Source organism: Nematolebias whitei, chromosome 9, assembly GCF_014905685.2.
Source record: "Nematolebias whitei isolate Nwh7 chromosome 9, NemWhi1, whole genome shotgun sequence".
NCBI classification, from domain to species: Eukaryota; Metazoa; Chordata; class Actinopteri; order Cyprinodontiformes; family Rivulidae; genus Nematolebias; species Nematolebias whitei.
This window is the reverse complement of record NC_056506.1, coordinates 14,434,485-14,458,108: the sequence shown is the minus strand read 5'-3', so window position 1 is coordinate 14,458,108 and position 23,624 is coordinate 14,434,485. Positions and strand designations below refer to the sequence as shown.

General features: G+C 46.4%; 1 protein-coding gene across 1 annotated transcript in view; it reads right to left on the bottom strand.

Moving 5' to 3' along the window:
* Positions 1-23,624, bottom strand: part of ccdc18 (coiled-coil domain containing 18) — a 104,925-nt gene that overhangs the window by 8,717 nt on the left and 72,584 nt on the right. Inside the window, exons 18-21 of the mRNA XM_037682007.1 lie at positions 20,104-20,203; positions 19,872-20,009; positions 18,760-18,900; positions 18,431-18,568 (exon numbers count right to left, since the gene is read on the bottom strand). Coding sequence (XP_037537935.1) covers positions 18,431-18,568; positions 18,760-18,900; positions 19,872-20,009; positions 20,104-20,203 — 517 coding nt within the window. The remainder of the gene's footprint in view (positions 1-18,430; positions 18,569-18,759; positions 18,901-19,871; positions 20,010-20,103; positions 20,204-23,624) is intronic.

Below are 23,624 nucleotides of genomic sequence, written 5' to 3'. Positions count from 1 at the left end.
CCCCCCCCCCCCCCCCCCCCAAGGCAAATTTGGCCCTCTTAAAACATTAAAATCATCAAAGTTTCATGACAGTATGCAGTATTGCAGACTCTGTATCAATGTTCCCTCTAATTTTTCAAGTGTCTGGGCAAACATACAAGATCCGTGAGCGCACTGAGGACCATTATGAGCAACATCAGATGTGCACGCTGTGGTCACACCTGTTCAAAACCTGGGATCATAGCAAGTTACATGGCTTATTAAAATAATCAAATTACAGCAGCAATTTCCATTGGTTTACTTTTAATATAAGTTATATGGCCCACTTCAAATGAAAAACACATTAATCTTGTTGTTCATGAGATGTGTAGTATGTTTAATGTGAGAGTCCTGCTTTGGTCTGGGTGAGGGTCCTGCTCTGGAAGATGGTGAGCAACATGGTGGCCATTGGTGTCAAAAGAATATTTGTAATGTGTGTGTGTGTGTGTGTGTGTGGGGGGGGGGGGGGTATGTGTGGAAATGACACACACTAGAGTGTGTGTGTGGGTGGGGGGGGGGGGGGGCTGTTGGTTCTCCCCCAGAAAATTTTGAATAAAGTAGATGCCATTTCCTGCATTCTAGTTTATTTTAACGGTTGTTAAACATCTGTGTTTACCTACATAAGTAACACTTGATTCAACAACTATTTTAGAGTTAATGGCACAACAAGAAGTAGCCTGACCAACAGCTCTCCTTGTGTGAATAGAGCAAACTCCGCTTCTCTCACGCATCCTAGTCACAGTCTAAAGCAACATAGTGCAGCCTAAGTTAAGTTTTAGGGGAAAAAAATCACCAGCCAATATCAAATAATAATAATCACTCGTTCTTACTAATGATCTAACATAAAGCAATATGATCATCAGCCATCATGTTTATTAGTAGCTTAAAATGCATGTCCAAACCACTCTCTCTCCTCATGGACATGTTCAAACCACTGTCCCTCCTCTGGACTTGTCCAAACCATCTCAGTCTGGTCTCCCTAACTTTATCTCCCAGTTGTTTAACCTGTGTTGTACCTCTGATGATCTCATTCCTAATCTTATCCATCCTTGTCACTCCTAAGGAGAACCTCAACATCTTCATTTCTGTCACTTCCAGTTCTGTCTCCTGTCTTTTTGTCCATGTCTCTGTCTCCAGATCACACGACATAGCTGGCCTCACCACTGTTTGCAAACTTTTCAGTGCTTCCCCTACCATTATACAAGCGGGGCGCCCCATTTACCGAACCCCCCACCACACACACACACCTGTCGGCACTGACATAATACTAAAGCAGTGGCTCGTAATACAGGTGCACAAGCTAAAAAGCTAAAGGCAGCCTATTCTCTCACGCTGACCCCCCCCACCACCACCACCACTCCGCCCCTAAAACTGAGGGTACAAGCGGCGTGACTGAGATATGTGTCTGTCTCTCTCCTCTCCCAGCCCTGCTCTAAAGCTGTAAAACGAAAGTTACAGCTGTAACTACAGTTCTATGAATCCCACATGACTGCCAGATGCGGTACTTAAAGCACTGAATGATCATTCTTGCGCATGTGCAGGTCGAGAATTTATGCTAACATAGTCACGTGTGACACCCGGGACACTGGTGAGTCTATATAAGCATGTGACAACGGTAGCCCAGTCCCTTAATCTTCTCGTGAAACGCAATGATTCTGAGGGACCGAGCGCTCTGGCAGTCATCTGGGATTCATAGAACCGTAGTTACAGCTGTAACTTTTGTTCTATTTCATCCCTACTGACCGCCAGAGGCGGTGCTTAAAGCACTGGATGATGACTGCCAACAGAGTCCTGAGGAATCACACCCACAAGAAGAAACAAAATTTAAGTGTGCCCACCTTACTGAGACGAAGATGGGTGCTGTGATAGGATCCCATCCAACAGGTGAAAGGCAGCCAGGTTTACCCTGTAGAACCTGGCAAAGGTATTTGGGGATGACTAGGAGGCTGCTGCACATATCGCCTCCAGAGTGACCCCATTCATAGCAGTCCATGACACGCTAACGCTCCTGGTGGAATGGCATCATACTCCTACAGGTGGCTGGCGGCCTTGCAGAGTGTACGCCTGTTCCACTACGTCCACAATCCAGCGCGCAAGGCGCTGCTTTGAAAGGGCCTGCCCTTTGCGAGGCCCTGCATAGCAAATGAACATATGAACAGACAGCCGCAGAGAAGCTGACCGTCTGATGTACACTTCCAGTGCCCAAACAGGGCAGAGAGGCTCGTCAGCACCATCTGCATCGAAGCGAGCAAGCTGGAGAGGCAGAGAGTGGGTCGCAGATGAGGCCACCTTAGGGAGGAACGTTACGTTAGGCCAGAGAGTAACACCCGAACCAGCCGGGTTCCAACAGCAACAGTGCTCGTGAACAGACAGCGCATGTAGTTCACCTACTCGTCTGGCCAAAGCCATGGCCAGGAGAAATGCGGTCTTCTTAGACAAGCACTCAAGGCTCATGTCCGTCAAGGGCTCAAACGGAGCAGACCGCAGGGCAGCAAGGACCAGAGAGAGATCCCAAACAAGCACGACGAGGCGTGTGGGGGGATGCAGATGTCTGGTGCCTCTCAGAAACAAGGACGCATCCTTGTTACGACCTACTGTCTCTCCACCCACCACCGTATGCCAGTAACATAAAATTTCAGGGTGGATGGAGACCGGCCCTGAGAAAGTAGCGCCTGAAGGAAAGTAAGAATAACAGAAAGAGGACAGTGTACAGGGTCATAGTGTCTGGCACGACACCAGTTGCTGAAGACCTTCCACTTATGTGTGTACAACAGTCGTGTGGAAGGGGCCCTGGCGTTATTCATTGTATGTGTGACCTCCCCGTCATACTCTGAGAAGGTAATGCTGGGCCCTGTAGTGGTCAAGCCCAGAGTCGGAAGTGACTGGGGTCGGGGTGCAGGAGCTGACCCTCCAACTGTGACAGGAGGTCCTTCCTGTGGGGTAGAGGCATTGGAGAGCTACAACAGAGCCTGTGCAGCAGTGGAAACCAAGTTTTCCCAGGCCAGAGGGGAACCATTAGGAGGACTTTATGCCCCTCTTGAAGGACTCTCAAGAGTGTTGGGCCTATCAAGGGAAGCGGCAGAAAAGCATACAGCAGCACCCTGGGCCAGTCGTGTGCCAGTGCGTCCTGACCCAGGGGACTGGCACTGCCTGCCAGAGAAAACCAAAACGGGCAGTGTGTCATTTCCTGACATGCAAACGGGTCCACAGCTGCCTTGCCGTACCTCTCCCAAATTACCCTCACCACCTCCGGATGGAGCCTCCACTCCCCAGGTGGTGGGCGGCCCCGAGGCAAAAAATTGGCCAGCCCATTCCACACTCCTGGAATGTGGGCTGCCCTCAGGCTGGCAAAGAGGGGGGCTGCCCAAAGTAAGAGGTTCTGGGTCAGTAGCAGCAATGTCAGCGACCGTGTTCCACCTTGATGCTTGACATGAAAAACCACAGAAATATTGTCAGACCGTACCAGGACATGCTTCCTGCGCAGGCCTGGAAGGAAGTGTTTTAGTGTCAGCCGCACAGCATCCAGTTCCAAGGCATTGATGTGCCTGGCCTTTTGCTGTGGAGACCACGTTCCTTGGGTAATCTGTCACTGCCACGATGCCCCCCAACCTGTAGTGGATGCATTGGTACAAACAACCTCCCGCAGAGACGGCAGAGAGCCCAATGGGACCCCCTTCACCATAAACACTGCACCTCGCCACTGAGCCAGTGAAGCGAGGCACTGAGGGGACACCAGCAACCTCCTGCGTCGGTGCACTGCACGAGTCGGATCCAGCTGCAGGCTGTTGAGCCACATCTGTAGAGGGCGCAGAGACAACAGCCCCAGAGGTACCACTGTGGAGGCAGTAGTCAGCTTGCCTAACAGACAAAGGTACGCAATGAAGGGGGTGCACGGCCAGGCAGGAAGGCGGGCAGCATCTGTAGAATCCTGCTGACACGCTTTGGCGATGGGCAAGCCACCATGGTGAGGGAGTTCATCGTAGTTCCCAGGAACATGACCTCCTGAAAGGGAATTAGGTTCACCCAGTTCACACGAAGACCCAATAGGTCTATGTGATCGAGCACCATCTGTGTGTCCGCAGCTGCCTGAGCTTGTGTTGGCGCACAGATCAGCCAATCATCCAAGTAGGGCAGGATCTTCAACCCCTTGACCTGCAGAGGATACAGGGCTGCTGCCACACACCGAGGGGACAGAGAAAGACAGAATGGAAGAACTCTGAATTGAAAATGCTTGCCCTGAAATGCAAAGCGGAGAAACTGCCAATGGTGCTGCGCAATCGGTACATGAAAGTATGCATTCTTCAAGTCGACCGAGGTGAACCAGTTGCCTGGAAAGACTGCCTGGAGCAGATTTCTGATACTAAACATGTGGAAAGGAATAGTGTTTAAAAAACACATTCAGGCCTCTCATGTCCAGAATTGGCAATAGTCTACCAGTCTTTTTGGGGACTAAAAAATACTTAGAGTAAAAGCCCCCTGGATCCTGCAGGGGGTTGACAGGCACTATAGCAGCCTTGGCCAGCAAGGCGTCTATTTCGTGGTTCAGTGCCTGAGTTTTCACCTGGTCGCGAATGACCGTCATTCTGACCTGACCAGGAATGGGAGGGCGGTGGTGGAACTGTAGCACCTAGCCCCAAGATAGTGTTGACACAAACCATGAATCGGGCACGAGAGTAGCCCAGCGGTTGAGCTGAAATGGGGTAAAGTGTCCCACCGCCTGCTTCCAAATGTCATTTCCGAGCTCCCTTGCCTTTATTAGGGTGGGAGGGATGCTGGGAGAGCTGCCCGCGTTGAAGAGGGACGAGAGCCCAACCTCTGGGCAGAGCCCATTGGCTATGAGCAGGCCCTGCAGCAGGCCGCGGCTGCCCCACGGAGGGTGTAGGTGGGGCCGGATAAGTGCGTGAGGAGGACGTAGAGGCACCTCCAGCAGGACGCCGAGAGCGTCTGCAATGAAGGCCGGACAATTGCTGTCTAGTAAAGGGTGGCCTGGGCTGAACGTTTCAAGGCTGCAAGTGCAGCAGAACCAAACAGTTCCCCAGGAACCACAGGAAGACTCATCAGGGTCCTTCTACAGGGTTCAGTCAGGGGAGACTGCACCAGCCAAACCTGGCGATGTGCCTGGACAAGAGAAGATAACACACGGCCAATCTCCCTAGAAAAAAAGAGCAAAGGCATGAAGGGAAGCGTTCATCAGGCATTGAATAGGCGCATCAACCGCCAAGCCCTCCAAGGAGGGCGAGAGGCCCAGTAACAAATGCGACAGTGAGTTACCCAGTCGCCCCAATCGAGACCCCGAGTCATAAGCTCTACAGAGCAGGTCATCTGTGGCCTGGCACTGAGGACGATGGCACCTGGCATTAGCCCTCAAAACCTCATCCGGGGGCACAATGAGGGACGCTATGGCAGATTCGACAGAAGGCATATGGCCCAAGCCAAACTTGGGCGCATCCTGCATGGCCGCCAGGGCCCTGCCATCTGCGGTCGATCGTGAGAAAGCCTTAGTATCTATCCAGCAGGCATGTACCTCCTTTATGTATTCAGCCGGAGGGGGAACCACAAAGGATGACCTAGCAGAAGGACATTTTAAAAAAGCACTGGAAGCAGCGGGTTGGCTCTGTGGGACATCCAGGTGCAACCGAGCAAGAGCAGTTCTCAAAGCACCCTGTCCTCTGGCTGAGAGCAGGAAGAGGTGTGCGAACTGGCTGTCAACACACACGAGCCAGACTCAAACTGCTCTTGAAAATCAGTTCCGGATGCTGCCAGGGAGATAGCATCCTCTTCAAAAGCAGAGGCCCCTGAGCCCATGTTCTGTCCCAGGTCAGGGTCCCCAGTCAGACCTGCGTTGTCCCCCCTCCCTCAGGGACTCGAGCAGTACCATCATCTGTTCCAGCTCAGAGGTGAGATGGGCCACCTGCCCAGATAGTCCTTCTGAGCCCCTGGAGCTTTTCTTGGTCCTCTATCGTGGAGGTCCCAAGGCCTCTGGGGCCACACGCTTTACAGGCTGGCTCGCAATTTCAGAACCAGCCAAACGAACTGCCCACAGGGACAAGGGCAGAACGGAACAGTTATCATGTCCATCCTCCAACTGGAGAGGTGCCAAACAGGCTCTGCAGTACTGCATGTCCAGCTTATTACGGCTCACAGGACTAGAAGCGTCAGGTCGAGCAGAAAACGCCACTCTTGACGCTGGAGTTGATGAACGAATGGACCAGGGAACCCGGTAGAGCAGAAAAAGCCACCAGGGGTTCCCCAACTGCTAGCTTATAAAAGCAGTCAGAAGTACTACGACTGCCATAGAGCCACAGGTAAAAAATGCAACACGAACACAGTTGCGATTAAAGAAAAGGAGGCAAGCCGAACACGGCTGTACAACTCACGAAAAAAATGCAAGCACGAACACGGCTGCACAACTCAAGGAAATGCAAGCACGTAAAACGGCTGCAATGTAACAAAATAAAGTCAAGCCAAATACGGCTGTAACTATGTAAATGAGAGGCAGGCACGAAAAACTGCTGCAACGTAACAAAATTAAGTCAAGCCGAACACGGCTGTAACTATGTAAATGAAAAGCAAGCACGAAAAACGGCTGCAGTGTAACAAATAAAGTCAAGCCAAACACAGCAGTAACTATGTAGATGAAAAAGCGCGCATGAAAAACAGCTGCAGTGTAAACAAATAAAGTCAAGCCGAACACGGCTGTAACTATGTAAATGAGAAGCAGGCATGAAAACGGCTGCAATTTAACAAACAGCAAGCGAACGCAGCTGTACAATATAAGCGCAAGCTCGAACAGGTAAAGGTGGGCAAAGCTGAACACGGCCGCTACGCCCGCAACTGAAAACAAGCAAGCAGGAACGCGGCTGTAATGCTTTCTGTAAACTAAGGAAAAACGGCTAAACACCGTACTTCCAGCCAATAAGGAAACCCGATGCGGATAGCGAACGCGCTACCGCCGGGTCAACAGAAACAAAACAACTTACTGAAATGAAGGCATGCACGACCTCCTGTAACTGTTAGACTGTTGTAGTTATCTCAGCCATTTCAAATCTTCTTTAAAATAAGACATTAAGCTACCATATTGAAAAGGTCATCTTATAAAAATACTTTCATGTTGTCCACATGGACAGTGTAGAACATAAATTCATTGGTTCTCTTAGGTGGTACCAACATTTTGTTTGGCCACTGGACTAATTGCTCTTTTGGCTCCATTTGTGGGTGACAACCAGTGTTTGCTGTGGAAATGGTTGTACTGCGTTGCAGGTTTGGCGTCAGACTTATGATTCATCTTTAACTTGTAACAGTAAACTTGGCGTGTCATCAGGATAAAGTTGAAACCGTTTCTCATCTGAACTTCTCAGCACCTCATTGGTCTGTCTGTACGTTTCCTGTCTACGTTAGAACAGCTGTTGTGTGTTTTCAGCCTTTGTGGTTGTCCCAGTTGTTCCTCAGTAAAATTCCTCTATCTGGTTTCCTTTCCTCTTTGTTTTTTTGTTCTGTGTGAGTTCCTTATTTCTCTGATCTCAGAAGAGTGGCCTACTCACAGAAAAGACTAATCCTGAATTATTGTGAGAAGATGCTTATGTAGATTTTATTTTTAACTTTCCATTCCATCAGTGGTTTAAAATGCAGCTGATGTCACTATAATGCTGCCCATTCTGAAGCTGCATAAAAACGTTGACAAAATAGGAGATAGAAGCAAAGATTTGTGCCTTTTTTCTATTCCATCTAAAGGACATTTTGTTGTGGGTTTCTGTGTAAATGGTATAAATAATTAACATCTTACCTGTTGTAGATAGCTCTTTGAATAGGCTCAGTTTGGTCAAAATAGAGTTAAATTTTGACCTGGTTGATGAGCTAATGGCTAGTCCAAAAACAGCCAGGACCAAAGTATTTTTCTCCAGCTCCAAAATGTTATAGCTGTTAATGCCAACAGTATTTTTTAGACCTTTACCCTGCTGTCAACTTTACATTACACAATTATTTACATAGAAGTCTTTTCAAATACCAACAACAGCTACATGAAGTGATTCTGAGGCATCCAGGGGTCGCATCGGGCAGAAACGTCATAATATTTTAGAACCAGTTATGTTGGTGCTAAGATGATGTCTTTGGCACGCCTCCTCCTCTGGAGCCGGCCCTTTTCCTCGTCGAAAGTCATGTCAAACTGGTTCAAAACCAAAAATGTCCATTCTCAATAATCCAGGTATATAATCCAACAATTTTCAGTCAGGTCATCTGAACTAGTTTGACATGATATCTAGTTTGACATGACTGTCGACAAAGAAGAGGGCTGGCTCCAGAGGAGGGGGCATGCCAAAGACACCATCTTAGCACCAACATAACGTTGGTTACGTACTGTAACCCCAGATTCTATGAGTATAGGCGTAGCCCTTTAAGAGCTGTTGCTTAGTGGGTTTATCCCGTCATGCAAAGCATCGCACAGAAAAATTTAGTCCACGCCCACCTGTTGTGTGGGCCCCACCCAGTCCGTATAAATTACGTTAAGAGTGGGTAATCGGCTCCCAAATAGCTTTTTATTCAGCCATTTAGGAGCCAGTGAGGCCCAACGCTTAAAGGGCTACGCCTATGGTTACAGTACATAACCAATGTTCTATTTTGTATAGACTTCGCCCTTTAAGAGCTGTCGCTGATGGGTTATGGGCGAAGCAGATGTGGTCCTGGCCTCACTGTGTCCATTCGAACACCGTACAAAGCGGCAGCTTGCCCAAAAAACGTCTCTTCACCCAGCTCTCCATGTACGTAATTACACGTTGCGTAATTATGCGTACCATGCACAGACGCATGCTGTGTAGTTATGCGTTCTGAATGCATGAACGTCACGAAAAACTTTCAACGGGGAAAGGAAGATGCTGAAAAAAGGGCCATGAACCAACAGATTCACGGCTGATCAATATGAACAGATTAATAATAACAAGTGAACTGATTATTAATCAAATGAACTGATTGGTAACAATAGTCATGAACTGATTAGTGACAATAGAACCAGAACAACAGTCACAACTTGTGACTGATAACAACAGCTCCCACTGTAAATGCATGCAGTCAGATGTGTGTTTAAACGAGGTTCCATGAAAACAAAAATATTAATTCTGTTAAGGCACTAAGGACAGAATGTGTCATGGAACGAGCCGTCACATCACGTAGATAAAAGCAAATAAATGAGCAGGGTGTTGACCACACGGCCGCAGTGCAAATATCCTGCATTGTCATACCATTATGCAAAGCAGACGAAGATGCGATACCTCTGGTCGAGTGTGCCCTGAGGTTGTCAGGAGGCTCTAAATCTGATGCTCTGTAGGCTTCAGAAATGGCCTCACACAGCCAGTGTGACAAGTGCTGGGTGGATAACGGGTGACCTGCAGATGCATCTCTATAATGCACAAACAAATGTTGAATTTGACGCATTGTGGCTGTGCACGCTAACACGTCAATGGCCGCACAGGACAGAGAAGATGGAAAGATGCTTCTCCTTCTGATTTGTGTGTGTGTGGGGGGGGGTTACCTCTCCAACGATATCGCTCTTGATTTAAAAGAGCTTGTGATGTTTTTAGGCATAAAGGCTGGATTTGGTCTTAGATCAGCTGAGCTGCCGTCAGCCTGAATTCTAAGACATGACGGAATGACAGAGAGGGCAGATAAATCACTCACCCTCTTAGCGGATGTTAAAGCCAGTAGCAGGGCTGTTTTAAGAGACAGAATTTAATTGGAACCTGATTCAGAAGCTCAAATGGAGCCTTGATCAGGGCTCGCAGGACCAGCATTAAATCCCACTGTGGAGCAAGTGGGCGTGAAACAGGCCTGCGTCTCTGTACACCTTTTAAAAAACGCTTCATCAGCGGATGATTAAAAGCTGTTCTGTCCCCGAAACCTTCGTGACAGGAAGAGATGGCTGCAGCATATGTTTTAATCGTGCTGAACAACAGATTTCTGTCCATCAACTGCTGCAGAAAGGACAGCACGCCACCTAGTGGACATGAGGTGGCCTCTACACCTTTCTCCGTACAGCAGCACTGGAAAACTGTCCTCTTTGATGTGTACAGCGCAGTGGTAGATGCAGTACGTGAATCCTGGATCGTACGCACTACATCTTGAGAGAGACCCATCCTCTCTAAGTGGATCCGCTCAGCGGCCAGACTCAAAGGTGCTGGCCTAATTCTGGGTAACTCCTGATCGCTCCTCCCGTCTGGAGGAGAGCGTCCTCCCTCCACGGCAGTTTCCATGGGCGCCCCGATAACAGGTGTCGTAGAACTGGGAACCATGGTGCGTTCACGAGCTCGGGAGCCACCAGGAGAGCTGTCAGTCCCTCCTCCTGAACTCGGTTCAGAAACCGTGATATCAGAGGGAGTGGGGGAAACGCGTAAAGAAGCATTTTGGGCCACAGGCTGTGAGCAAACGCGTCCACCCCTAGCGGTGGTTCGTCCCGCGGGCTCAGTGAGAACCATTGTTGACACTGAGCGTTTTCTCGTGTCGCAAACAGGTCCACAGCCGCTTTGCCAAATTTCTGCCGCGTCTGGGCCATCAGATCGGGGTGGAGGGTCCAGTCCCTGTGACGCAGACCGCCCCTGGACATCACATCTGCTCCTTTGTTCAGAACACCGGGGATGTACACTGCTCTGATGGACAGCAGATTTGGTGTGCTCAACACAGTAGTTTTCTCGCAATGTGTAACATTTGGGCTGAGCGCACCCCCCCCTGCCGGTTTATGTAAGCAGCAGTAACCTTGTTGTCTGTGTGAATCAAAACGTGTTGATTCTGTAGCACAGAAGCAAAGTGTTGAATCACATTCAGAACCGTGCGATATTCCAGAACGTTTGTATGAGCTGTTGTGTGAGATGGCCACAGCGCCCCTACAACTCGAGATAGGCATGTCCCCCCCAGCCTGCCAGCGACGCGTCTGTGAAGACTGACATATGTGTTTAGTTGTATGGTTGTCAAAATGTGAAACGGTCTGTCCATGATCGCCTTGTTGAAAACTGACAGGTCCAAAATCGGTCTCGTTCCTCCGGTCCGTTTTGGAACCAGGAAGTAACGTGAGTAAAAACCTGTGTTTTCCTCTCCATTAGGAACTCTGGAAATTACCTCTTTTACCAGAGGTTCCTAGACTTTTGCATTTGGGGATGAGACCTGGTCTGGTGATAACAGGACTGTCTCTAAAACTCCTCCGAACAGAGGGGGTCGAGCTGCGAATTGCAGTATGTAAACCCTGCTTATCAGCTTGGCCATCCATCTGTCTGGCGAGCATGTTCGCAGCCACTCAGCGCGACGTTCGTGGAGTGGGCGTGCGTTTAGGTAGTGCGTCATGTTTCTTAAGGACGTCAGCCAGTCTACTACCCCGACCGCTGTCATGCGCCGCGGAAGTGTGTTCCGCGTGACCCAAGGCGAGGCTTCCTCGAAAGGGCTCTGAGCGCGCCTCTGTGCCGCGCTCAGGCTGCGGGTTCACATTCATGTTGATGTGGACCGGCGTGTGTTGAGGAGAGGCGTGTGCACCCTCATCCACGCGGTGCTGTTTGGGTGAAAGCTGCTGGCACAGCGGAAAACACGCGTTTGACACCGCTACGGTGAGACAAGTGCCGCTCCTGCTGAGAGCGAGGTGTCTCACTGGACTCGTTCTGCGGTCTCACATTATGCTGATGCGAGCCGGCGAGCACTGGGAAGCGGTGAGCGCGCCTTCATCAATGCTGCGCCATTTGAGTGAAGGCTACTGGCGTCGCGGGAGCGCGCGTTTGACACTGCTGCGGTGAGACGCGTGCCGCTCCTGCTGAGAGCGAGGTTTCTCACAGGACTCGTTCTGCGGTCTCACATTTATGCTGATGCAAGCCGGCGAATGCTGGGGAGCGGTGTGCGTGCCTTCATCAACGCAGCGCCGTTTGAGTGAAGGCCGCTGGCGTCGTAGGAGCGCACGTTTGACACCGCTGCGGTGAGAAGCGTGCAGCTCGGGCTGAAAACGAGTTATTCCACTGGACTCGTTCTGCGGACCACATTCGCTTTCGACTGTTATGTCATGCGAGCGTCTCGTGTTTATTTTGGATCAACGGGGATTCTGAAAAACCTTTTTTTTAAGGCCACCGGCTCGTTTTGTGTGGAGGATGTGTGAAGGAGCCGCTGTGAGGTCATCCGAGTTGACAGACTGGCTAAAATCAGACAATTTAATCATTGAATGATGTTTTATTTCAAAACTCGTGTCATCTTTACACACATCCTCCGCAAACTGTCATTTTGAATCTTCTCCCCTGTGAGCTCTGCGGTTTGTTGTCCCAGGGCGCCGTCTGTTGGCAATCTCAGGGAAACGCTGAACCTCCGGTTGCAAGGATGAGATGGGCTGATGTCTGACGGGCCGGGCTGGCGGCGTAGCGGAGCTGGGAGACGTTGCTGCAGCCGTGCAATGCGTTGTTGTTGTCTTGAAATTGGTCCCGAACAGCGCGTCCGTCGCTGATGGGGCCCTCCAACAAAAAAACCTTCTGCAGCTCCTCCGAGAGGGAGGTGGAGTGACGAGCCAGGTGGACCTCTGGAAAACCTCGTCCTCCGGGCTGCAATGCGAGACTGGCAGACAGCAGAAGAGGCGCACAGGTTTAGGATGACGTTAGCTGCCTTGCAGAGGGAGCTCTATGTCTCCTCCAGCCTCTTGAGCGCTGTATGCCAGCAGCGTAACATATTGTTCGCTGCGGACGCCTGGAACGCACACTGGTGAGCTCGGTTGGAGTGCGACGTCACCGTCTGGTCATGCTTACCCGGAGGCGCAGGACGCTGGTCCAACCTGGACATCTTGCTCCGAAAGCCTCCGCCAGGCTTGGCTCCAGGGGGGCACCGAGGGAATTTCCGCTCGGTGAAACCCCTCCACTCTGGTGATGGGCGCGAATGTGGGAACTGGCGCCCTCAGTCTACCAGAACCGGCTGCGGCCTCGTTCCAGTAGGACGTCACTGCTGGGAAAATGAGGCCAGATGGGATCAGGACGGCGAGCCGGGGTGGAGCCCAGAAACCTTCCCGCTAGATCATCCGATCTGGGCGGGGGAAGGAGAAGGACGGAAAAAGTCCCTTCATGTCAGCCGCCTCCTGGATTATGCTGGGCAGCTCCAGAGGAGGGCACTGACGGCTGGGAGCTGTGTGGTCGCCAATGCGAAAAAAGGTCCGGGGAGGGGTGAGCATTCGCTCAGCCCCCCTTGTTCCGACACTACGCTCTCCAGGAGGGAGTGAACAGCTGGGGGCTGCTGCTGACGTCGCCTGTCCCGGAGGAGCCATCCGATTTGCTCCGAGAGTCGGCGATAAAAGGAAAATTACAAGATGGCGTCGTCCAGCATGTAGCGACCCGCCACTGAGAAATATTCCTCGGCACTTACCTTGAAACAAGACTGCTCGTCTGCTTCTCCTCGGGGAGGAGAACTCACTGGGACGACAGGAGGTTGGTGTGGCGGGGCCACAGGCAGACCCAACAAAGGTTGAGCTGGTTAAGCTAGACAACTTCCCTTCTTCGTTCTTCTGACAGTGCCATTAGCTTGCTGAAGAAAAATGGGAGCCGATTACCCGCTCTTAACGTAATTTATACGGACTGGGTGGGGCCCACACAACAGGTGGGCGTGGACTAAATTTTTCAGTGCAATGCTTTGCATGATGGGATAAACCCACTAAGCGACAGCTCTTAAAGGGTGAAGCCTATACGAAATAAAACTGGTTTGTTCCACTTTGGAGTAAGCTGTTTGGGTGAAGAATCAGTTTTGTGTTGTGTGTTTCCTAGACTGATGAAGCCTTCCGGATGGAAGGTGAAAGGTTTCAGCAAAAAAAGAGACTGTCTAGAAGACCTGACTGAAAATTGTTGAACTTCTCACCCTATCTCTAAGGGAGAATCCAGCTACCCTGCAGAAGAAACTAATTTCAAATGCCTGTATCCACGATCTCATTCTTTCAGTCCCTACCCAAAACCAGCTGCTCACATGATTAAGAAGGACCATCAGCCTAACGATGGATCATTAGCACACTGATGGCTGTTTACTATTCACAGGGGGCTGAGTGATACTAGCAATAACAGCATTGTAAGAGGGGAACCCGGAGGCCTCCACCCCTGTTTAAAGATGGATGGTTTCCCTTCCTCCCTCACCCCCCTCTTCACAGTTCTGAGCTGAACTCTTCTCTGCTCTTGCTCCAGTCTGCTGGCACTGTTTGAAGCACCTGAAGGATTCAATTCTCTGTTGTCCAACTAAGGACGATCCATCCATCCATCCATCCATCCATCCATTTCATGTTTTGAAACATGAGGTATAATGTGAATAACATCAAACATTTCTCTCTTTGTATTTTTAATTTATTTTTACAGTAAGCTTTTTTTTATTTATCAAGTCTGAAATGTAACAGGAGTTCAGACATCTGCTGATGTTGTGCGCGCGCTGTGTAGAGCTGTCTGCAGACGTTTCTGTGCGTAAAGTGCACTGTCCACAGGGCATTTATTTATTCTGTTGAATAAATTATCGTTTCTGTTTCGGGGGTCTGAGAGGAGAGAGGGGGTGTTTTTCAGTGCGCGGCCCTGCTGAGGAAGGGCAATATTTGGAGAAGAGGAGGAGAGAAGGACTCTGCGCAGAATCTCCGTGCATAAGACCATCTGTCCCTCCGTCCTCACCCCCCCACCCCACGCCTAAAGGCTACTCTCCTGCTCCTCGAAGGAGCGTGTAGCTGGTGCGTCGTGCGTGCTGCGGCTGGAACATCCACTCCACAGACTGGGTCCACCGGGCTGAGGGCATCGTCTCCTCTCAATGTATTTTTTAATAAATAATCAAAATAAAAATGCTTGATGACTTTGGACTTTTAGGGGTGGAGTTGACGGATCCGAACAAAGAGTTGCCGGAACAGAACGGGTCAAAATGAGAGAGTTCCCGGATCTTGTTCCAGCAGGATCCGGCTCATATTAACCACTGCTAAACAGGGGCATCAGGAGCCAACAGCACATCCCTGTTGGTGGTTGTCAGCAGCAAACTGGTTGATCCACTCTGAGAAGGTGCTATTTAAGAGACTGAGCTGAATACAGCACCTCAGACTGAGGAAGTCTCTCAGATGAAAGACGAAACGTATCTACATTTTTTTGCTTTGTTTTTTTCTTTTTGAATGTCCAGAGGACCAGGCTGAACTTTTTTTTAGACATCTCTGTTATTCAAAATTTTCTGTGAGAGGACCCCCCCCCCCCCCCACCTTGTGTTTAGTCTTTGTTTACATATATATTGTACTGAGCATTTGCCCTGTACCGGTACTTGTTTTACATATACTAGTAATTACATTGTACAAATGCTAAATATGTTTAGCAGATTCTGGAAGAGGTTTCATCTGTAATCTAAAAAAGTTAAATCTGGTCCTCTGGACATTCAAAAAACAAAGCAAAGCAAAACAAAAAAAAAAAAGTAGAAATGTTTCGTCTTTCATCCGAAAAACTTCCTCAGTCTGAGGTGCTGTATTCAGCTCAGTGGACCCAGAGGACCAGATTTAACTTTTTTAGATTTTTCAACCTGGATTATTGAGCATGCATCAGGATGTTTTATCTCCAAGTTATTTTTTCATGCTATGTGAAGTTTACTTAGTAAACATACTTACCGGCACTTCTTGAGGCCATCACAAACATAGCAAGTGAGATGGAAATGTCAAGGATAAAGATACAAGTGTGAGGAAATCACCAAGTGAAGTTACAAGTACAGTACTTCAAGAGTATATGAAAAAATATGCATTCTCTGCAACCATTCAAGTAAATATAATAGTGGAACACGAACAAGGGAACGTGTAACTCAGTGTGTTGAGCTGAAAGTTGATGCCAGGCTGACAGAAGAAAAGCAAACTTGATGAAGATTCGTGCAGTTTTAAGTCACGATATTGTTGCAGCAGAAGGACATTAGCACAAATCATGTTACAAATCATACACAAGAGAAGGACAAACAAGAGGCTGCTGATAGAAGTACTGATGAGTCACCAGAATACGAGAAGGCAGAGGAAGAAGCATTTCATCAGCTCTATGTGTACATAAGAAATGACATTTTGCCACATCCACGTTTTAACTTTGAGGGACCTCACATCACAGCTTGAGGACTCCATTGTATCTGCTGGTTTTGCACGGGTTAATCAACTAAAAATGTCTGCAGGAAGTTAGAGAGTAAATTTACAGGATCTATCCAATTCATATCCAATGAGAAAGTCAAAGTTCTTATGTATCCTGACAGCTTATCACTTGAATTACTTGTCACACAGTTCCAGCAGGTAGTGCAGGACCTCAGTGCTGTAAGAGCTTCCACAGACAACAGTGTTAAAAGAAAAGGAGACCTGGAGCTATGACACAGCTTAAGAAGATTCCACCCAAACGTGGCCACCTGATACAAGCAAAGGTATACTTCCAGAACCGGTTACTACTTTCCTGCAGACCCTACTGACTGGTACAACTAATTGTGTCCTTCACAAAAAGTCCGTTTGCTATCTTCATTTGGTAGTGATCTAGTATTTGCTGTCACTGCTGGAAGATGCCAAAGCATGTTCCATTTGCCATAAACCCTTTGACTGGAAACAAGGAATAGATAGAGACCCTGAACAGGCTTGGTCACAGTGTGTTTTACTCACAACTGAAAGAGACTGACACAGCATTTTGTGTTCAGAAGCCTGAGCCAGCAGATGAAAGTATGGTTCTTCCAAATGCTCATCCTCACATGTTTACAACATGTGAATCATGGGATAACACTGGTAGACTGGAAGAAACACTGAGTGGCAGAGGCCCTTCTCACAGAGTAAATGGATTTGATGTCCAGCCAAAAGATGAAGGACATTTACCACAGGCCACTGTACCTACACTGGCAAAGTCAAGAGAAACATCTCTCCTAACCCAGCAAGGCTTAATAAAGCTTATAATGCTGGCCAGAGACCTGGACCACCCACAACTGAGACTGCTGGCATTGATATCACAGAGGAGAGGGGTCAGTGAACAACACTGGAGTTGAGACTTTTGTCATCCAGTGTCTTCAGTAGAAAAAGAGACATGAAGAAACGATAACGCTAATAAATGAAAATGAGGTTGATAATTTTCATTTATCATGCGATTAATAGATTTATTGTTTATCGCGACAGGCCTAGTTGATAATGGGAATTTGGTGATCGATTGAATGAAATAATAGACCAGTTATCCCGATCATGTGCAAGGTCGTCCAAAATGCACAGACATATAAGATGCAGCAGTCAAATAAATGAGCTTGAGAATGTGGTACTCTTGGACATGAAAGACGGTGATGCAGAAGGCAGTGCTGGAGAGGGAGAGATCTGCTAAGTGATCTAATACAGTGTAAATATAGACTGTAACCCTTGCTCATACTCTAATGACATGGTTATAATACCTTAGTGTTAAAATGTGGGAGGGTGGATCTATGAACAGTAAGTCAAAGTAAAAACACACTTCTTTTATTAAAACTTGGATGCAAGTATATTGTTCATTACACGAGTCTGCTTGTAAATAAGGTTTGATAAATAAATAAATAAATAAATAAGGTATTTGATCAATATATACAGTTTTAAAGCACATGTGACTCGCTAATGTTCCCAAGATATGATAGTAAAACTACTACAGCAAAGTCTGTGTTCATACTTGAAACATGGGGGTGGGTGTGTTTATAGAGTTATAACCACTAGAAAGCTACTCATTAGGCAGAGTTATCATGGCTTGATGTGATCCATAGACATGTAGGTAGATGAAAAAAAAACAACTAAATTACTCGGTTCCCAGAAGTGGTACCAAAAAGTGGAAAAATCCAAATTGGCCCTGGACCAAATAAAGTTTTTGCCTGTATTTGTTGTTTTAGCAAAATATCTCATGAACATGTTGACTGATTTTAATGAAGGTTTCAGAAATTAATCATTGGCTATGCATCTGCAACCAACTAACTTATGGAGTCAACCCAATGTGAGATATCCATAACAACTAATGGACATTAACAAACACAAAAAGGATTTAATCCAGTCAGTTTTATAGATCTTGAACTCCAATTTGGTGGTAACAGCTGAAAGTCATTTACGACACATACTTTGAGAGCTACATGTAAAAGTTCACTTTAGATTGGGCATAATTGATGACAAGCTTTGACCAAAACAGCTACACCTCCATCTCCTCTCATCAGAAGATGATTTCAGTTTAAAACTTTGGCATGAAACTGGAGGGTGAGCTACATTACATCAAGGCTACGCCTTAAATTTGTTCAATTTTTATTTGACTGTATAACGTCCTTTAGAATATCTGGCACATTAACAATTGGAAATAGAGGACTATAGACATCTTGTATTTCTGGAGTGTTTACAAAATGTACAAAATAAAGTAGAAACATATAAAAAAAAGTGACCCTGAAATCAAAACTGAAGTGTGGACCTTGTGGACCATGTCAATAGCTACTGTACCTCCTTGCTGTGCTGCTCCTTCTCCAGCTCCAGCTCCTGCTCCAAAGCAGTGACCATGCTCTGCAGCCGGGCCTCCTCCTGTTGCCACTGCGCCTCCTTCAGAGTCAGCTCCTCCTCTACACTGAACAGCTGGGCCTCCTACACAGACCCACACATGAAGCTTAGTCAATTTATGGTGGGACTGCTGCAGAAGAAATTAACTGTTCTAATTGATGCCAAGGGCCTTTCTTATGCTGCCGTTACATTTGATCAAATCCAATAAAGTTTAGCAGTAAAGTGTTTGTCAAATGTGCCAAACGGCAGAATAACACTTAGCACTTTGTCTTCACCGTCTCTCCGCTCTGCAGCTTGGCAGCATCCAGCGCTTCAGTCAGAGCCTCACAGCGACGATGAGATTCTTCAAGCTTTTCTAGAATATTCTGAAGTTTCTGCTGGGTCTCACACAGCTGCTGTTTGAGGTCCTGTGACTCCTAACAGGAACACAGATACTGGTATTTAAAAAACAAAAACTGCACTTCCCTTCTCACCACCCAGATTATGAGGGCACCCTGAAAAAGAAACTTCAGGGACACCCTTTTGTAGATCACTCAGTTTTCCTTTCATACAACAAACTGACCACCAGCTCTAGTTCACATACAGCTGCAGAGACATTTTATTGGTGCCTTTAAAGAGACTGCTCATCTTTGCCTTGTCTGAAACAGTTTGACCTTAATAAGGATCAGCTTCAGCTGTAAATGTTATGAGACTGTGGCCAACCTCCCAGGACGTGGACGCAAAAGGAAATGCAACCCCATTCTGATCAGATGAATTTTTCATTTATTCAACCTTTATTTAGACAGGTTAATCCCATCGAGCCTCGCAGACTCATTTTAGTGCAGATGGTCGAAAACGAGCAGAGGAAAGTATCTAAAACTATTAAAGATGAACGCCAAGATCAAGGAAAGTCATTTTCTGATCACACCATCTGTCATATTTTGAATTGGCTCCATTGAAAACAACCTAGGAGGGCTCTACTTTTTACTATGGACTGTACTTATATAGCGTCTTTATCTTATCGAGATACTCAAAGCTCTTTACACTACAATCTGTGTCTCATTTACCCATTCACACAGCACTCTACTAGATCTATACAAAGCTAATTGAACAAATCATTCTAAAGGGACTGAGTGTTTTATCACATTCATACACTGATGGGACACACATCAGAGGCTATGAGGGGTTCAGTGTCTTGCCCAGGTACACCTCAGCATGTGACTGCTGGTGGATTCGAACCCCCAACTCTTGCATTGGAGGACGACTGCTCTAACCACTCAGACACAGCCACCCCGGTCACATCAGTTGTGTTTTTCTGGTTATTGTTAAAGGGTACCAACAAATTAATCTGCATCTGTATGTTTTTTATGTGATATGCCAAGACAGAACATTTCCTCTTGGTCCTGACCTTTGTGTTTCTGTTCATGCTCTCCCTCTGTGCGTCTCTCAGCTCTGACTCTTTGGCCTCCATTTTCTGCTGGAGGGCCTCCACCTTCTTCTCCATCTCCTGCTTGTGATCTCTGATGGCCACGTCCAGCTGGCTGAGCTGAGGAACGCACAAAGCACAAGGAGAGATCAGTGAGAGGATATGGCACCAAAGGGGTTCAAGAACAATACAAAGCAAGGAGGAGGTTTTATACCAGCTTGGCTCTCTGCTGGAGCTCCCCCTGTCGTTCTTTCAGTGCAATGTCCATGTCCAACGCCTCAAGAGTTCTCTCCTCCAGCTCCCTCTGGACTTCACTGTAACGTCACATACACACAGCTTTATAAATAAGGAAAGATGACCCCCATCGGATTATTAATGCTCAAAAAGATGCTTAATAACTGAAAGGAACAACAAGAGGCACTTTTTAAATGGTAAAATGATCTACAATTAGAACAATGCAAAAGCAGAGACTATTATGGACTGTACTTATATAGCACCTTTCTATCTAATCAAGACACTCAAAGCACTTTACACTACAATCTGTGCCTCATTTACCCATTCATACAGCACTCTACTAGATCTCTACAAAGATAATTGAACAAATCATTCTAAAGAGACTAATCAGAGCTTTATCACATTCATACACTGATGGGACACACATCAGAGACAATGAGGGGGTTCAGTGTCTTGCCCATGGACACTTCGGCATGTGACTGCTGGTGGATTTGAACCCCCAACTCTCGCATTGGAGGACGGCTGCTCTAACCACTCAACCACAGCTGCCCCTATTAGTGAAAGCCTGTTTGTGGTTTTATTTAGATGGTGGTCATGTCTTTTATGGACATGAACTAATGTCAGTGCTTCTCTTGTCTGTCATGGGGCTTATTGTCCTTACAGGTGTGTAGAAGTCTGAGTGGAAAAACAAACAACAACAGTGAACCAAAACATCCTGTTTATCTCTGTTAATCATTCAGCTGAGTACACATTCTTTTATAACATACTCACAAAAAGCAAACATCATAAAGCAGGTGTGCAAACCTGTCTTAAATTACAACCAGAGCTTCACCTTTAAAAATGTGTAAATGAATAACCATAATATGTTTTTAGATCAAAGGATATTCACAGCACACTTTAGTTTATCTGAGGTTGAGGACTAAAAATAACATATTGGACCTGGAATCAGGAGAAACCTCTATTAAGTAAAAAAAGGTTTGTAAGCTCAATCATCCAGGTAAATAAGTCACAAAAAAGGTTAAATCATGTCATCTGGACAGTTTCTTTTTGAGAGAAACGTTTTGTCTTTCATCCAAAAGACTTCATCAGTCTGAGGCCTGCCACCAAGATCTGACTTATAAATAGCACCTCACTGATGTGTTTCAAGCCAGCGCTCTGTGGAATTCACAGAAACTGGCTTTAGACGTGCAAAAAGGACCATCCGTCCAAAACTATCAATTATTATGCACAACAATTAAATGTTTTAGGCCAGATGGCCAACTTGCTACTCACAGAAACAGCCTGAGGAACACCACGACCAAAATGGTTCAGAAAAAAAAAGTTTTTTTAAACTCAATCATCCAGGTCAAGATAAATGCAGAAAAAGGTTAAAAAAAACAACTGGTCTTCTATTCGGATGGGAAGCGAAACGTCTTTAGCTTCAGAATAGAAGTCTAGTTGTTTTTGTTTTTAACATTTGTTTTTTGGACTTGTAGCTATGTATGTCGCCAAACATTGTTCGTAATTAAACCTTAAAAATAACATCATTTACAACCTCACGTGATGCTGAGAGATGTCATGAGATTTGTTAATGCTCAGAGAATGCATCAGCTACTACCACACCAAAGTTTAGCTTACTACATGTAAATATGATAAAGTTAGAGCAATTTTTCTGGTGTCTGGGTTTGATAGGCAGCGACAGACATCTTAAATTGAGTTGACTTCAAAAGTTGATCAGTAGTAGATGTTACACCCAGTGATTGTTTTCTAAGTATATCAATAAAATCAACAAGGTTCATGAGATATGGTAACTCGACAGAAACAAACACACAGATCTTTTTTTTCACTCTTACATGTCTGACGGTAGAAAGGAGTTTTTAACAGAAAGCTTGGAGGCGGTTCGCTGGAGGTTGGACGGGATCGCGAAGTGGGTGAGAACGTTTTCAAGAAAGTAGCTGATTTTTCATTGAAGAAAGAGTGTCGGACGAAAAGAAACAAGCGGTTTGGCATAAACTGGTTTGTGACTGGACCAGAATGGCAGCTCAAGTAGAGGAAGATGATGAGGATATGGATTTGAATGATTGGAGTCAAGTTGTTAGTGGAAGAAGAGGAAGAATTGGGCAAGAAAATGATTGTTTGGTAAGGACACAGGTTGGTAAAAGGACTTTGGAATAAAATAGTTCAGATGAAGGGACACCTGTGGTCCGCAAGAAGATTGTTAAAGAGGAAATTAAAGTTATTCTGAAATTTAAAGAAGAAGACAACAACATACAGCTGGGTCCAATTGCATTACCAAAAGAACTCAAAAAGAAGACTGAAGATATTTCTTTTGCAAAAACACTTAGAGATGGGAGTAAACTGCTCATTTGTAAAACTGAAGAACAGAAAAATAAAGCACTGAATATTGAAAGTATTTGTAGAAAAAAATGTGAGAGAGAAACGGATTTTAGGAGAGAAGAAAGTAACGAGGGGAGTGATAACAGGAATACCAGTAAATGAAGATCTAGAAAAGCTTAAAAAGAGCATTCAGGGTGCAGAAGTGAATCAGATCAAAAGATTGCTGAGAACAATAAATGGAGAAAGAACTGAAAGCCTGTCGATAATGATTGAATTTCAAAATAATGTACTTCCAGAGAAGGTTAAGATCGGGTTCATGAGCTTTCCAGTTAGGCCTTATGTCCCTCCCCCACTCAGGTGTTATAAGTGTCAAAGATATGGACACATTGCAGCTGTGTGTAAGGGACAGCAAAGGTGTCCAAAGTGTGGGGGTGATCATAGATATGAGGAGTGTGGTGACAATGCCCAAGATAAATGTTGTAATTGTGGGGGACAGCATAGAGTGACTTTTAAAGGATGTGAAATTAGGAAAAAGGCCATTAAAGTGGAACAAATGAAAACGGTCAATAATATCAGCTATGCTGAAGCGGTGAAAAAAGTTCAAGAACAAACTGGAAAGAGAGAGGAGTGTACAACAAAACCCAACATCCCAGTTACCAAAAGAGAAACCTGAACCTACAATTACAGTGGAGAGGATCATGTTGTTCATTGTGTATGTGATTAACTGTGCAGACCAGGTAAATTACAAAACAGAGAAAATTAAAATAATAGTTTAAAGGAGCAGAGAAATGTTTTGGTATAAAAGACATTTCATGGGAACATATTAACAAAGAACTGGGGGCAAACGGGAAGTCAGGGACATCAGGAGAGGGGACACTCTGATTATTCTACAGTGGAACGCTCGAAGTTTAATCGCAAATGGACAAGAATTTAAAGGATTCATTAAAAATCTTAACAAAAAAACAGACATAATATGTATTCAGGAAACTTGGCTCAAACCAACTTTAGACTTTGTTATTAGAGGATATACTGGTGTACGCAGAGATAGAAGTGAGACCCAGGGAGAGGGATGTGTAACATCTGTAAAACAGGAATGCACTTGTAGTGAACTAGGCCTGATGTCAAAACCTTGACCTTAAGGACCTTATGGGACAGAAGCTGTCATTTCATTGATTTGAATCCAGA